Source organism: Pelobates fuscus, chromosome 8 (assembly GCF_036172605.1).
Source record: "Pelobates fuscus isolate aPelFus1 chromosome 8, aPelFus1.pri, whole genome shotgun sequence".
Lineage (NCBI taxonomy): Eukaryota > Metazoa > Chordata > Amphibia > Anura > Pelobatidae > Pelobates > Pelobates fuscus.
In genome coordinates this window covers 88,920,471-88,937,218 of record NC_086324.1, presented here as the reverse complement: position 1 = coordinate 88,937,218, position 16,748 = coordinate 88,920,471, and the positions used below count along the sequence as shown (strand labels likewise).

General features: G+C 33.8%; 1 protein-coding gene across 3 annotated transcripts in view; it reads right to left on the bottom strand.

The window, feature by feature from the left end:
• COL3A1 (collagen type III alpha 1 chain) overlaps positions 1-16,748 on the bottom strand; it is a 59,868-nt gene that overhangs the window by 17,005 nt on the left and 26,115 nt on the right. For all 3 annotated transcript variants that reach the window (XM_063430130.1, XM_063430132.1, XM_063430131.1), the window contains exons 10-29: positions 16,255-16,308; positions 15,562-15,615; positions 15,104-15,148; positions 13,006-13,059; positions 11,916-11,960; positions 11,383-11,436; positions 11,094-11,192; positions 10,949-10,993; positions 7,549-7,647; positions 5,735-5,788; positions 5,529-5,636; positions 5,209-5,262; positions 4,988-5,086; positions 4,565-4,618; positions 2,891-2,989; positions 2,706-2,759; positions 2,573-2,626; positions 2,150-2,203; positions 1,442-1,495; positions 295-339 (exon numbers count right to left, since the gene is read on the bottom strand). In XM_063430130.1, coding sequence (XP_063286200.1) covers positions 295-339; positions 1,442-1,495; positions 2,150-2,203; positions 2,573-2,626; positions 2,706-2,759; positions 2,891-2,989; positions 4,565-4,618; positions 4,988-5,086; positions 5,209-5,262; positions 5,529-5,636; positions 5,735-5,788; positions 7,549-7,647; positions 10,949-10,993; positions 11,094-11,192; positions 11,383-11,436; positions 11,916-11,960; positions 13,006-13,059; positions 15,104-15,148; positions 15,562-15,615; positions 16,255-16,308 — 1,278 coding nt within the window. The remainder of the gene's footprint in view (positions 1-294; positions 340-1,441; positions 1,496-2,149; positions 2,204-2,572; positions 2,627-2,705; positions 2,760-2,890; positions 2,990-4,564; positions 4,619-4,987; positions 5,087-5,208; positions 5,263-5,528; positions 5,637-5,734; positions 5,789-7,548; positions 7,648-10,948; positions 10,994-11,093; positions 11,193-11,382; positions 11,437-11,915; positions 11,961-13,005; positions 13,060-15,103; positions 15,149-15,561; positions 15,616-16,254; positions 16,309-16,748) is intronic.

Below are 16,748 nucleotides of genomic sequence, written 5' to 3'. Positions count from 1 at the left end.
ATGTACTCCAGTCCAAACCATATTGGCTACTGAAATGGGGTGACCGATGGAACACAATGAGACCAGGTTCACCTGCCTCCCCCCACCACATCCCGAGCCTCAAAACTGCTTAATCGGTTCTGCTGCAACCTATATTATGCTATGCTAATTACTTCTTGTGTCCCGACTGAAAAAAAAAAAAAAAAAAATATATATATATATATATATATATAAATTCCTGTGTTTAAAGTTTGGAATTTACCAATAAAAATGTATTCATTTACATTTATTATTATTTTTTTATTTAATACTCACTTTGCCACCTGGGTTTCCAGGAGTGCCATTTTCTCCTCTAGGTCCCTTTAAAAAAATTAGAAACATAATTATAATATGATATTTTAAATAAACATATATGCATGCAATAATTAAATACACGACAAACATTAAGCAACACAGTGCACATAAAAATCGATTTTATTTTATAATTTTACCCATAAATCAGATCATGGTTTTTCAAACAGCAGCTTAAAATCAAATCAAAGGTAGACAATGTACTTTTATTGCATATTTCTATATATCGGACTACATTTTAAGGACACTGTTTACATGTCCATGGGTTATATATTCATATGGGTTTGTATGATAAGTGGTGCTTTACCACCTGTTGAACAATAATATTTTTTAAAAAACAGTAGTACCTTAGGTATCATCACTGAAAAATAGCTTGATAGACCTACGAAGCTTTCAACATGATTTAAAAACTTCAGATATTATTTCTATTTATGGTCAAAATTACAATGAAATCATCACCCTATTAGTATTTTTTATTTTTTTTTGCCATTCTGCTGTATTGCATGTACATATACATGGGACGAGAAGGTTGATACATGTAATTTAAACTAAATTATTTAACCCAGTGATTGTTAAGCTATTATCCATAATCCCTAAGCTTCTTCATTGCGACCTAAATGGTTGAACAGACACATAATGTTCTTTAGACCCCAGGCCTCTACCTTTACTAACTGTTTCACCAGCCTTGCCTTCTCCTAGACCAGGGGTAGGCAACATTTGTCACACCAGATGCTGTGGATTACATCTCCCATGATGCTCTTCTAGCCATAATGCTGACAAGGCATCAGGGGAGATGTAGTCCAAACTATCTGGGGTGCCGAGAGTTGCCTACCCATGTCCTAGACCTATACATTTGAGATAACCTTGATACTGGGAAGAGTTTAACAAAGGTATTTTGCAGAGTTTATAGGTCATTGAGCTAGTTTTAAATTTAAGTCAGCTAAATTTAAGCCAGCTAACGTAATTTATATAACCTTGGTTCTTTTCAAAAAAGTTTACAACCACTGATTTCATCTGTTTGTGATCAATATAGCATTTTAAAAGAAATGCTCTAAGCTTTAGATGCTCAGTTGATGAGATAACACAGGTGTAATTTTGTTCATCGACTTACAGCTTCACCGGGTTTTCCGTTTTCACCAGGAGGTCCACCTGGTCCAGGCATGCCCTATACAGAGAAAATAGAATATTTACTTCACATGTTAAACAAAGTAATTAAGACATATATTTTTTTAGCTCATACATTTGTATTACTCTATCTAGACTTTGGTCTACATCTTACTTACGGTCAATGTCTGTTCTTAGTAATTAAGACATATATTTTTTTAGCTCATACATTTGTATTACTCTATCTAGACTTTGGTCTACATCTTACTTACGGTCAATGTCTGTTCTTAAGTGCATATGGTCAAATGTTAAATAATATGGGCAATCTCACACTTGGCATATGCCAATTAATGAATTAGTATAGGATTTAGCTTCTCTGATCAAGGGGTTCTGTGTTCTTAAGACAGCTGTCTGACTAAATGGTTGAATAATATATCCTGGAATATCTTTCATGAAAGCAACATTGACTTACCCCCTGTAGATTTAAATTAAATTTGAAGTAATTAAACCTAACCTGTCTGTTGTATATATACACCTTATATTCACTTTCTGATTTTAGTAAATAAATGTTGGTAAAATTACAAATGTTTCCTGCAATTATACTGGGTTCACTCTAACCACTAATGTTGTAATGTAATGCCCAAACAACATATGTTTATCCATGCTAGTTGCCTTTTAAGTATGAAAGGATCATACCAATCATTCGGAATATTACCTGGAACCCTGCAGGTCCGGTGGCTCCTGGTTCTCCTCTTTCTCCTGGGGGACCCTAAGAAAATTAATATTAAAAAAATGTTTAAGATACATTAGTCAATGTCACACATTTTTTAAAATTACACTAATCAAAATTAGGAGAACATTAATGTATTAATGTTAAAATCATCAAAACTAGTCAAAACTTAAAATGTATAAAAATTTAAAGAAGACATTGTCAATTAAAGATCATAGTCTAAAGGGGGGGGAGGTAGTAATGCTATTCAAAAGGTACACATAATAGAAAGTAGACTGTCTGTTATACAACATCTGTATAGTAACAGTGGTAGGACATGTTGTGTAGACAGAAAGGCACAATTACTTGCTTAGTTAGTAAATATGGCATATATATGATTAAAAGATGTATTCTGTAATATGAACTTACTGCTGTTCCTGGCGGTCCTTGTGCTCCTGATTCTCCACTCTTTCCAGGAGGCCCCTAGAAAATACATACATGTATATTAATTGCATGACTCCATGATGGAATTCATGGGAACTTTTAAAAGGACAAATCATACCTGTGAACCAGGTGATCCTGGACCGCCCTTTTCTCCATTTTTCCCTGGTTGACCCTAAGAGACAAGAAGGAAACTTAGTCCTGAAAAAGTATAGTACAATGTGATAATACTTTTTAATTCTCAGATTATTTTCAGTTGATTAATATATATATTAACAAAAATTATAAATACAAGTAATAACTTACCTCATTACCCTTAGGACCAGGGAATCCCATTACACCAGGTTGTCCTCTGGGACCTTGTTGACCAGGAGGACCAGAACGTCCAGATTCTCCAGAAGGACCCTTACAAAATAATAATAATAATAATTTAAAAATAAATTAAAATTAAAAAAAGTATGTATATATATATATATATATATATATGCTAATGTATTTAATAACAACTATATATATATATATATATATATATATATATATATATATATTTATATGACAAAATAGTTGTTATTAAATACATTAGCATAATAATATGAACATCCAACATCCCATGCAAAATGATTACAAATACATAGAACACGAGTTAACACATTTAGATTGGTAGAAAGGAGATTTAGTCTAACGCACAAGCAAGGGTTTATACACTAAGAACAATAAGGATGTAGAATTCTCTGCCTAAAAAGGTGGATTTACCAGAGTCTGTACAGATGTTTAAACAGCAACTGGATGAATACGTGCAAAAACATAATATTCAAGGATAAAATGTTAAATGTGTGGAATTATAGCTTCTTGATCAAGAGAGCTGACTGCCATACTGGGGTCAAGAAGCATTGTTTTCTCTAGTTTGTTGCAAGATTGGAAAGTGCTTCACATAATGTTTTGCTTTCTTTTGGATCAACAGCAAAACCAAAATGTGAGAAAGGCTGAGCTTAATGGACGCATGTCTCTTTTCAGTCTATGTAATCATGTAACCAAGTAAAGTCATAAAGCAAAATATAAAATAATAAATAGACACAGAGGATGAACCCCTGGTAGATTTGATCTAACAGGATTAGTTGAACCTCATTGCTGGTATTCAATCTAAATGTTTTGGTTTATTTTGCCTAGAATTTTGGATTTAAACTTTTGTATTTTGAGATAATCCGACTGATATGCTTACAGATATGTAATTTGTGGAATAAATTTTTATTTGTGAAATAAATAAGATTATCACAATATGACTCTGTTAAAGAATCATGTTTTGGCTAATCTCAATCTTATTTAGGCATGACTTGACTGTTAGAAAAGTATTACAAATATCGTCAACACTTTTTAGAATAAATAGCAATTTATGTTATAGAAAGCATATTAAATATTATTGGTTATAATTTTACCATCTTTTATCATGAATTGGTAATAGAAAAATACATCCTAAAAAAGTATTTAAAAAAATGTCCCATTATATACTAATGCCTCTGCCTCTGGTAGTCAGAATAGAGAACAGGAGAAATGAAATAATTAACATTATTTATCATCATTTGCAAGGCGTGTTACCACTGAACTGGATTGTGGTGTAATTTGCTAAATATGTCTAATAAATGTAAAAGAAAAGGAGCATCACAGGAAAAAAAAAAAAAAGGTTAACACAAATTATGGTTGATTTTTAAGTTTTCTTCAACTGAGTAATCTGACCATAAGTAACTGTTCTGGTATATAGCCTGCATTTACAGAACTATGTATCTCCTTTTTTTATTTAGTTAAATCTGTTTTTATTCCAGTTGTTATAGAAAAGCAAATTACCATCTGTGGTTTCTATTTCAAGTTTATTTAATATATAGATGACAACTCTTGGTACTACACAGCAACCAACTGTAGAAGAAAAGGAGGACTGAGAAAAAAAAAAACTTAATTTATGATTAATTTGAAAGGTTAGGAACGTACCTGAGGGCCTGGTTTGCCATCAGCTCCTGGGCTACCAGGACTTCCTGTAGAACCCTATAATGAAAAAAAATAATTAAAAAAAAGGCAACAAAAAAACATTTGTAGACATTGCCATTCCAATATGTCCTGCATACATGATGAACATTTAATTATTACCACCACTACATTGTCATTAGTTTATAAAATGTGCATAAGTTCTAGAAGAGAAATAAGCCTGAAGTAAAAAAAAGTATTATATTAATATATTTAATAATTTTATTTTACAGGTGTGGGAATGAATAAACTCTTATGCTTAGGTGAAAACCATATTTATAAAACTACATTCTTGCTATATCAATACAGCACTGTTAGACAGACATATTATTATTATTTTTTTTAAAATGATGTATACTATCAATAAGATGCAGTACTCTCAAGTCTTACTCTCATGCCAGGTAAGCCAGGACCACCATCCCTTCCAGGGTCACCAGAATTTCCTTTTTCACCAGCTGGACCAGGTGATCCACGTTCTCCTGGAGGTCCCTATACCACATTTCAAAATGCACATGTCACAAAATGTCACAACAAATTCTTAAATTAAAAAAATATATCAGTACTGAATTGATTAGAATCAAATACAAAACAGATAAATAAAAACTGCATACCTTTTCACCTGGGACTCCATTGCTACCTGGGGGTCCACGATAACCTGGGGTACCCTGAAAAATAAGAAATTGGTTATTTCACTTAGCTTAGGTTAATTATATTGTAAGATTAAAATTAAATTCCACATAACATTTTCTATATTTAGCATTATTTCTATAAAAGAATGATTGATCATGAGTGTTAATGGTTAAATAAATATATGTAACTGTGCATCATTTTTTTTTTATTTTCCATGGCCGAATAAAACATTTTACTATCTGATTCATATTTTACTTTTATTAAATCTATTTACAGTTTCAATGTACAGGTTTCAACTTACTCTTTCTCCTGGTGTTCCTGGTAAACCATTTGTGCCTGGCTCGCCATTAGTTCCCTTTTTGCCTTCTTCACCAGCAGGTCCAGCGGTACCTGGGGGTCCAGCTTCTCCCTATTAATCACAATTTATTTTATCAGATTTCACAACCATCTGAGAATATTAATTTCTGGCAAAACTTTAGTGATGCAAGATGTTAATTATTGACTTACACGTTCTCCTCGTTGACCAGGTTCTCCCTTTGTGCCATCTTTGCCATTTTCACCCTAAAATTTGTAAGATACATATTAATATATTATGTTAATATTAGATATGTCAAGTATTAAGCAGTCTGCTGTCATGAAACATAATATGGATATTTCAAAATGGACAGAGTAGGAAGAACAGTTGTCATCATATCTGACATTAAGGCATCTATTATTTAATATTTTTGGACACAGTTTTAAAATGATTTCAGATTTAGAAATGCCTTTTTTATATTTTTGATATATTGATATTTTAATATAAAATAACTTTTTTGATGTTCTAATATTTAAAAAAATATACATTTTAAAAGAGTACCCAAAAATATTAAATAATTTGAAAAGCTTATTTACAAATATTAAAATGAGGCCTTAATTTGGAGACAGAGGTGAACTGTATGAAGGATTTCGGTAGAACAATTGAGAATTGCTCATCTTTCAAAACAAACATTCAGAAAAATAATATATATCAATATTTTATTCATAATTATTCCTTTTTCTAATTTAATTTATAATGTGAATTTGTAGAGTGACGTTATTTGTTTAAATCAATACAAGGTATATGGCTCTTTAAGACTGTGTTGTCGAAATATGGAAAATTTAATGAGCAGCTACATTTCTTTCCTATTTTGTCTAGTATGTCTACATTGATATCATCAATAGTTTAGATGTTGTGTCTACATTTTGTATACTATCAGATAATATAGAATTGGTAAAAAAGAATGGACTAAAATAATGATAACCACAAGCAGCATTTTTGCAGTGCATTTCTTTTACTTCCGTATGATAGGTCACATATATATTTTATATACATTTGTATGTATTTTAATACTTCGACTACACTGTTACAATTTCCCTTCATGATTTCTGTTTATATCATGTAAAATACTAACTAATTTATTCAATGTAAAGAGTCATGAAATAATATTTTAATTCGTTTAATTATCTTGTAATCTAGATACCAGCTAAGCATCTGGTATTTGGTTTGGTTTAAGTGCAACATTGGCGTGGCAAAGTCACAAATTTCAAAGCAGCTCACGACACTCCTGAGTTGTACTGAGTTGAATTGAGTTCAGTTGACTACTCGGACAGTGATTTTCACCAGTTTACTACTTGAGACAGAACATTTTACATTTGGAACTGATACAATCACAGAGGATGGGGAACACAGATTAGTCATTTGTTCGGTACAACTTCCCAGTCAATGAATACATTAACATCATAGCATAAAATAGAATGATATCGATATCTTATATGATAAGTGGTGTAACGTGTTAATGTTGTTGGAATGTAAACAGTCTATTCTACCAGTGTTAATTTTGGCGGAAAATTTCAATTTAGTTTTAGTCATAGTCTTTTTACTAAAATTCTTTTTTTGATTTAGTCATATTTTAGTCATCTGAATTGCTTTCATTTTAGTCTAGTTTTAGTCGACTAAATCTCAAAGATTTTAGTTGACTTAAATTTGACTATAATTGTTAGTTGACAAAATTAACACTGCTATTCTACTGGAAGAATCCACTTAACATTGTATATCCACTTAACATTGTATCTCTTCGAACATTGTATATCTTCAAAGCAATGTTTTGTTTCTATACAACACATGCGCACTCCAATTTTGACTTGGATTAGAAGTTGAAATACTTAATCAAAAATTGTTTATAATTCTCAGAAACATTTTTAATCATGATATGTGTGTTCATCATAGTATTGCATTCAGTGTAAGGGCTGCTGCAGAATATTTTAAGCTTTAAGATTCTTTTAACTTAGGCTACGACACTCACCGGTCCACCTCTTAAACCAGGAGCTCCATTAATTCCGGGTGGGCCAGGAGAACCTCGAGCACCACCAAGACCAGGAGCACCTGGAATACCAGCAGGACCCTGTTAAAAAAACAAAAACAATATTTATAAATAATACATTTATTTTTATAACTTTTATGTACATTTTCATGTTTAAAGCTAAATCAATATTGGCTCTTTATAAATGCATGTATTGAAAAATGTGCTCTGGTTACATATGATCACTGTTTAATACTTCATAATTAGTTATTGGTTTGTTTTCAGGAGATCTTATTGTCATCACAAAAACAAATGAAGATCTTAATTCAAGGATTATTTGTTTGCCTTAAGGAACACACCAAGCTTCATAGCCACTACAGTGCATTGTAGGGGTTAAGGTGACAGGTCTGCCCTGGCACCCCACAGTGTAAGTAGTCACACCAATTTAAAATTGAGTTCTTATATGGAATCTGCTGGACACTGTTTCTTTGCTCCACTAGAATTCAGTGAGAGCTGAAAGCTCTATTCATTGAGTTGAACTTAGCAATGCAGGTCTTAGATCATTGGCTATAAGTGGTCAACTTATTATTATTCTTTATAAAGCACCCACAAATCCCACAGCACTGTACAATAAGAGGACTAACAGACTTATGTAACCAGACGAGTTGGACACACAAGCATACTTGCTAGAGGAGTGGGGTATAGTATTGACACAGAAGATTAGGATAGGGTAGAAAACTAGGTTGCTAGAAAAGTACCAACTAAGGGCTTAGTGGGTGTATTTTTTTAAATAATAGTTGCAGGAGAGGAATTAGGGTGCTGTTAATGATTTTTTGATGGAATGGAAACCGGATAAAAGTCTAAAGGTGCAGGGGAGGGAGTTCCACAGGAACGGTGCAGCCCTAGAGAAGTCTTGAAGGTGAGCTTTACAGGTGGGATTACAGGCATAGGATAGGCATAGGTCTTTGGCAGAGTGTAGGGGCCTAGATGGGACGTATTTGTGTATTAGGGAGGAGAGTTGGAGCAGAATTTTTTAGACGTTTATAAGCAAGTATCAGCATTTAAAATTGAGCACTGTATCTTAAGGAAAGCCAATGTAAGGACTGACAGAGGGGGAGGTGTGGGGGGTGTGGCGGTTGGACAGGAAGTTTGTGATAGAATTCATCTTGATTCCAAGGCTCGAGCTTATAGGTGTCATATAATGATATCCTATATTAAAATTGGCTAACTTGGGCTCAGGAAATGCTTGATGCTTAAAACGACACTTAAGACCATATATGTCTAGTTCCAGGAGAACTAGACATATATGGTCGCTTCTCAAATCATTCTGTTCTTTCTCTTTCTCTGAACCTATTTGTTATATGTACATGACGTTCATCCCTATGTCTTATCTGTACTCCTTTTACCCTTTCACTCCCTTCCTACTACTGTCCTATGAGTATTTGCATGTCAGCACTTACTTTTTAATGTATAAAAACCCAGCTGACGAATAAAACGACAGAGGCTTATTTTGAATACCAACAGGTGTCTGGTGTCTAATTCGCGCTCCTACAAGTGAAGTTGTAATAATAATTTGGGCTTCCTCTGAATATAGCAAAGATCTATATCAAGTTGAGCCTCGACACCGCATTCATTATAGACTGTAACTAGGTAAGTTGGGAAGATGTAAGACCACTGAGAAGCAGATTGCAGTAGTTAAGGCAAGAAAGGACAATGGCATGGACACGCATCTTAGTCACATCTGCAGTTAAATGGGGCAAATACACGCTATGTTTTTGAGATTGAAGTGGCAGAATTTGGCAATTGACTAAACACGAGGTGTGAAGGAGAGGTCGGAGTCAAAGAAAACACCTAGACACCGAGCCTGTAAGGTAGAGGTGATGGTAGCACCGTTGATTTGGAGGGAGGCCGACATGGGAGTAGCAACACTTGATAGAAAAAAAGACCAGAGGTTCTGTTTTGGACAGGTTGAGCTTAAGGAAATGAGCAGTCATCCAGTTTTAAATAGCAGAGGCAGTCAGAGACATGAGTCAAGAGGTGCAGAGAGAGATCTGGAGAGGACATATAGATTTGCGTTTCGTTCACTTAGAAATGATATTGGAAGCCAGTGAGGTTGATGACTTTACCAAGGGAGGCAGAATAGATTGAGTAGGGAACAAGGACAGAACCTTGGGGAACACCAAAAGAGAGGGGTTTTGGAGAAGATGCAGAGCCAGAGAATGAAACACTAAAAGAGTGATGGGAGAGGTAGGAGTAGCACCAGGAGAGCAGTATCACATAGACTGAGATTACTGAGGATGAGAAGAAGCTCTTGATGATCAACAGTGTCAAAAGCAGCAGAAAGGTCAAGGAGAATAAGATAGAATTGTGACTCCAAGATTTTGCAGCGATTAGCTTTGGTCACAGCTGTTTTGACAGAGTGACAAGTCCAGAATCCAGAATGAAGCGGGCCAAGCAGAGACTTGGACTCGAGGAAGTCTGTCAGTCTCACATACACAACTCTCTCAAGGATCTTGGAGGCAGTAGCGAGATAGGGTGGTGGTTGGATGGGTTAGGGTCAAGTTTGGGTTTTTTTTAGAATCAGGGTTATGTTTGCATGATTGAAGGGTAAAGGGAAAAATGCCAGAGGAGAGGGCGAGTTTGAAAATGTTAGTGAGATGCAGAGCAAGAGAAGGAGAAAGAGTGCAGATGAGATACAAGGGAATAAAACTGAGAGAAGAGGTGGTGGGGCGGGAGGACTGGAGCAGTGCAGAAACCTCTTCTGCAATAGTGGGTGCAAATGAGCATAGAACAGGTTGGAGGGGAAGAAGAAAGATGAGAGATCTCTTACCTGATTGTAGAAATCATATCAGTGAAGCTGGTTGCAAAGTTTGTGGCAGTCAAGGTGGTAGAAGCAGGGAGAGCAACAGGGTGAAGACGAGAGCTAAAAGCATGAAATGAGCATTTGGATTTGCAAGAGAGCGTGGTTATAAGGGTATTAAAGAAGTTTACTTTTGCAGAGGAAAGAGCCAAACTGTAGGTGCGCAGCATAAAGGGATGCCGATTGTCTCAACCAATGAACTAGCCTCGCACTGAAGGACTTAGCTATGGAGAGCTAACCGAAGTTCCTGAAAAAGAGCTTCCACCTCTTACTGAGCTGTAATGGAGACAGGGCAGTGCCAAGCAGACCCCAAATAAAAAGTAAAATTATTTTAAATGGGTTTTATGACTTACAATGGGGAAGGGCTTCCATGGCAATAAGTGTGCTGTAGTGGTTATGGTGCTTGAAGTGTTCCTTTAGTTACTCAAATTCTAAAAAGTTGCTAGAATAGGACACACAAAACTGACAATCACTAAAGGATATGAACATGAAACTGAAATAGTTTGATATGTCTTGTCACATGAATCACAATAGGATACATACCACTTCTCCCTTGCCACCTGGATTTCCATCTCTACCAGGAGGACCCTAGGAAGAAATGTAAATTGTGAGTACATTTTTTTTTGTTTGTTTTTGTTTTGGAAAATACATAATACATATTTGAATGCAAATTTTAATTCAAACTTACAGCAGGGCCAGTTAAACCAGATGGACCTTGGGCTCCGGGTTCACCTCTAGGACCAGTAGCACCATCTGAGCCTCGAGAACCAGGAGCTCCATTTTCACCCTAAGAAGACAAAAATATTTTCAGTATTAATGATGCTCCTGCAATCATATCAAACATTTCACCCAGAGGTGATGAGTGTGATACACCATGGGTGGATGGCAAATGCAGATTGAATACAGAAATGTATTGTGTATATATTTTATAAATGCAGATGATCACATGCAACATCGCTTTGTCATGTAGTAAATACCTTGAGACCTGGACCACCAGGGAATCCTGCAGTTCCAGGAGGACCTGGAGGACCCTAGAGAAAGATTTGAGATGTATAATTTAGAATGGCTGCAGTATTTGCACAAAAATATAATATAGACATATACATCCGATCTACCATCTAGGAAATTACAGATATTACAATGTTCCCTATGTTCTTAAATATAAAGCTTAGAATTATTATATAAGTGATAAAGACATTATGTAATATCAGTGCCACTAACATCGATGCAAAAAGTCATAGGTCATATCAATAAGGATATGCTAAACATGATTTACTTCACATTTAAATTGCAAAACTGCTAAAACCCATTCTAGGTACATTGAAGAGGATAAGTATGTTTTACACTTTCCTCATTATGTTGAATATTCACCTGCTACATCGACTTGACTAGCATATCTATTTATCACTATAATTTAATACATTTCTGACATCAGAAAAAAAACACAGAATTAACCCATAATTAAATAAAGAAGTAAAAATAACACAGTACTAAAAAAAAATAATCTTACAGGTTGTCCAGAAGCTCCAGATGCTCCATCATTACCACGAGCTCCCTAAAATTAATACAAAACCAATATTATACACACATTTATAATAACACTTTTCTAGAAACTCTAACACAGATATAGATAATAAGATTACCTTACCATAGTGTTGAATATACCAGGTTATCTTGTAGAAAAGCATCACTATTATTTGCCAATAAAGTCATATTTAATTTATATTCTGTTAGCTAGGTTGGTAATTGATTTACCTATTTTAGCCATAATATTAACTCTACATCATTCTCTTTGTGGAAATTTTACTCATACTAAGTTTCATGCTAACACATATCACCTGTTGGAGTGGCTTAATTACTGAAGAGATTGCAATGTAAAAATAAAATAAAGACATAAAGATTATTGAAAAATTGCATATCTATGATTTTAGACTTTGTTTTCTTTTTTAAACTGTTTTCTGTTTAAACATCTATAAAGATTTCTTTTCTAAGAAAAACTTTTTTTGGTAGAGTAATAGGAAGTTGGGTGTGATGCCAAATAAAATGTAAGTGGAATTAAATAAAAATTTTGAGAACAGTTTAAAAAAATTGAATTGCATAAATTATTATGTATTTCACAGCAATTATCACTCATTAGAGTCATTTTTAGAGACATTTTTTAAATACAAAGTGTTAATCTGACCAAATACAAGGACAGGCTTAGTTAAATCAATTACGTAAATCACACTTACATGGTCTGAACACAACCATGACAAGATAATGTAAGTATGTAGGTATATTGGTGAATGATGCTTAGCATTCAGCATTTTAGATCTCATATTGCAGATTGATGATATATTGGCACAACGTTTGCCCATAAAATTATATTTTTTTTTAAAGAATGAAGTGATAACCAATTTTGCTGATATTTTATTAAGATATATTAATCCATTAGGATCATATTATTTTACGACTACACCGTAATAAAAAAGGAAAAAAGTAATCAGAAGCCACTAAATGTTATGTGTCTCAAATATTTGATGCATACTTTGTTCTCACGTTGCTATCTTTACTAAAATAACAATTACTTTTTAATATTAACAATTATAAAGGGAACTTACAGCAGGACCAGGTCCTCCAGGGCGGCCTCTCTCACCAGGTTGTCCTCTTGGTCCCTAAAAAAAAAACAAAAAACTTCTTAGTTACTTCTAATTAATCTTTTCAACATTTCCAAACTGGTTCTAAAGGTTTAAGTCATTCATTATATATATTTCTAATTTTACTGTGTAATATTTTGCCACAATCATAATAACTAGATATGTTGCATATAACTAACAAGACTCTGCATTTCACATTTCTCATACTGCATTATACTATTCTTTGAAGATTCAGTTGTTAGATTGGTGAAGTAATTAGACAGCTTACGTCTAAAGTGGGGAAGAACAAGTGAGTATATTACTCTGAAACTAAAGGAAAAGTTACTTAAAAAAATTGTCACAAGACTAATTGTTTGTGGTTTTATTGTGATTTTTTATTTTATTGTGGCTTTGTATCTATTTTCATAATAAGATCAATAATAGGAGTTTAATAATGTAATTTTCTTTAATATTGGAAACAAGGAGAAATCTTTATATCTATACTGTATATTTTATCATAATGAATTTCCCAAATGATGCACAACTTGAGTTTATTAAAACGTTGAATTTTAATGAATTCATTTTATATATATATATATATAAAATTATTTGTTATATTATTATTGCCATTTATATAGCGCCAACAGATTCCGTAGTGCTTTACAATATTATTAGAGGGGGGATTTAACTGTAAATAGGACAATTACAAGAAAACTTACAGGAACGATAGGTTGAAGAGGGCCCTGCTAAAACGAGCTTACAGTCTATATAATAAGATCAGTGTCTACTTTATTACTTTATATTTAACATAGTTGGGAGGTATGGCTTACAATTACATGAACTACCAGGTCAGTAGACACCTAGCAAACATATACATATATATATATATATATATATATATATATATATACACACACACACCAAGTACACCTGTATCCTTGAGTGGGGATCATACCACGTCAAGCGCTATCAGAGGAGCCAGGTTTTACAGCTCCATTACACGTGAGTGCACATTTTATAGTTTTTACCTACCCTTGCTTCATAGCTCTACATACTTCACCATATACAATTTTTATTTGTTTGTTTTTTATGAGGATACCCCCTACCACATCTATAACTTGAAGAATTGCCTCTGCACTTGATCCATAGGCAGGGATTATTCCGCCCAGGCGCATACACTGGAGCTCCAGGAAAGTGTGAGTGCACATCTTTTATTTTATTTATCACCACTACAGTTTTAAATACTAAACTATTATTTCTTCTCTGGTTCTCTTCACATATACGTTGTCAAGGATTACTCAAGCGCTGCACCTACCCCCCCCCCCCCCATTTTTATCCAATATTCTGATCGGAAAAGAGAGACTCCGTATTGGTGTTCCAGCTGCTTTTGGACTATTATCACTTTGCTTCCGCGCTGAATTTATTTTTGTGTGATTGTATATATATATATATATATATATATATATATATATGTGTGTATAAATATATCCATATATATGCAAAATGAAATACACACACACACACACACCAAGAACTAGGTTTGCTAGGTGGACACCTAGTTCTTGGTGTGTATATATACACACAACGGTGCCCTTATTATTGTTCTCATCGGGGACCTGGGGTTATATACGTGTCTTTCATTTTTGCAGGTGGTGAAACTACTTACTAACAAGTCTCATTCAGTATCTGGTAAGATTACAATATTAATTTATTTTCAATCTATGGACCTTTGACTTCAGAACTTTGTGTATAGACCTCATCTTCCCCCTTTTGCCTTACCCCTCAGTAACAAAATCAATGCCTCCTATGTTAGAAGGTATGTTATGTATGACAGATCATTGGTTAGATTTAATAAAGCTGTTATGTACAAGTGAATAATATGTAGTTAAACATTATTTTTTATTAACATAATGATACATATGTGTTATAGCCTACCGAATTGAAAAATATAAAAAGAAGTATGTATACAAAAGGTCTACAGTACGGCTTCAAAGCTTGCTTCCCTTATGGATTTTTTTATTGCAATTATAACATAACCTACAGTAAAGAAAGTTCAATCAAAGTACTAAAATTAATTAATTACCACTGAGCCAGGCAATCCATTGTCACCAGGGCTACCAGCCTCTCCCTAAAAATAAAAAGAACGGGATAAAAAATTAATAATAACACATAGCAATGTTCAATTACATTCTGTGGCTTTACAAGTACACCACAGCATTTAGAATGGCAAAACACTATCTGCTCATAGTGTATTTAAGTGGGCCATTGTGTTTTTATGTATTGGCATACAAATCTGCATTTAAAGCAGAAATTCATTACACATTCAATGAGGGTTATGGAACAATTATAACTGCTGTGTGTAACACAATTTAAATTTTTTACAATTTACTTTCTCTTATGTTGATGTTGTACAGCAATATATTTGAGCTTTAATCAACAGTTAGTATTGGTCACTCACTTTATCTGTAGTTAAGAACAAGTTAAGAATAACCAATTAGAAGTGATGTCTAAACATAACAGTGCAAATCATCCAATAATTACCCGCTGGCCAGGAGCACCACTATCACCCTTTGCACCATCTCTTCCATCATGTCCCTGAGGATAGATAAAGGATCGTTATGATCAAAATAGATGTGGCCAAGTCATATACACATGTAACTTGCTAACAATTGTATATATTTACATTTTAACATATATATCATACGGTTGATTCATTTTCATGTTCAATATGTTCTCTAAGCTTCTATAGTATTACTTTACTGATAGGGTAGTGGGTGCATGGAATAGCCTTCCAGCTGAAGTGGCAGCGGTTTACACAGTGATGGAGTTTAAGCACGTGTGGAGTAGAAAGTAGGAAGGCATGGGAAGGCACAGTTAATGTAGGTAGAGGATATGGGAAACCACAGAGGGTGTAGGTGGGTGTGAAATATACCACAATGGAGGTAGGTGTAAATATTGCATGTCACAGAGAGTGCAGGGAAGTTAATAATTTACTAGAGACATACAAAGGTGTGAGGAGGGTTAGAACAATTGGTACGTAGGGCAGAGTTAGGAAAACACAATAGATAGCTAGATAGATAGCTATATAAACAGATAGAGTGACACTCTAGATTGTATATGCCTATATGTTGCTTTAGTTTAATTAATTATTTTTGGAATAAATACTTAGCAAGTAGAGTTTAAGAAAAAAAACAAAACATATTTGTAGTTTGAAAATGTATGTGTGATACTTACTCTATGTCCTTTCATACCAGGGAAACCAGCAGCACCTGGGGGTCCTCTGTTTCCCTAAAATATGTCAAATACATACAGTTCACAATGTTAATGTTTGCAAGCCATAACACAAATATATCAAATCACTTTTTTTTTTTAAAGTCACATCCTCCTAGGATGTAAATTATAGATATATTGTAAACATTTAGGGTACCAATTTTAAACTACAGGCACATACATCCATTTCTTGCATCTTGTTTTACAGTGCAGGCTACACAATTTGCTCACAGTTTTTAACAATGAAAAAATATTAATTTCATATTTTATGGATCTATGAGTAAGCACAGAATCTCCTTGTTGCTATTTTATGACTTCTGGGTGTAAAGTAAGATACTCTCGTGCTTCTTCTGGCTTCACAAAAATTAAGTATTGCAATCTATTGTGTTTTATTCTATTCTATTTTTGTATTATTTCTATCACTCTTTAGATACTTTTGTTTAGAAAAATTGATAGAT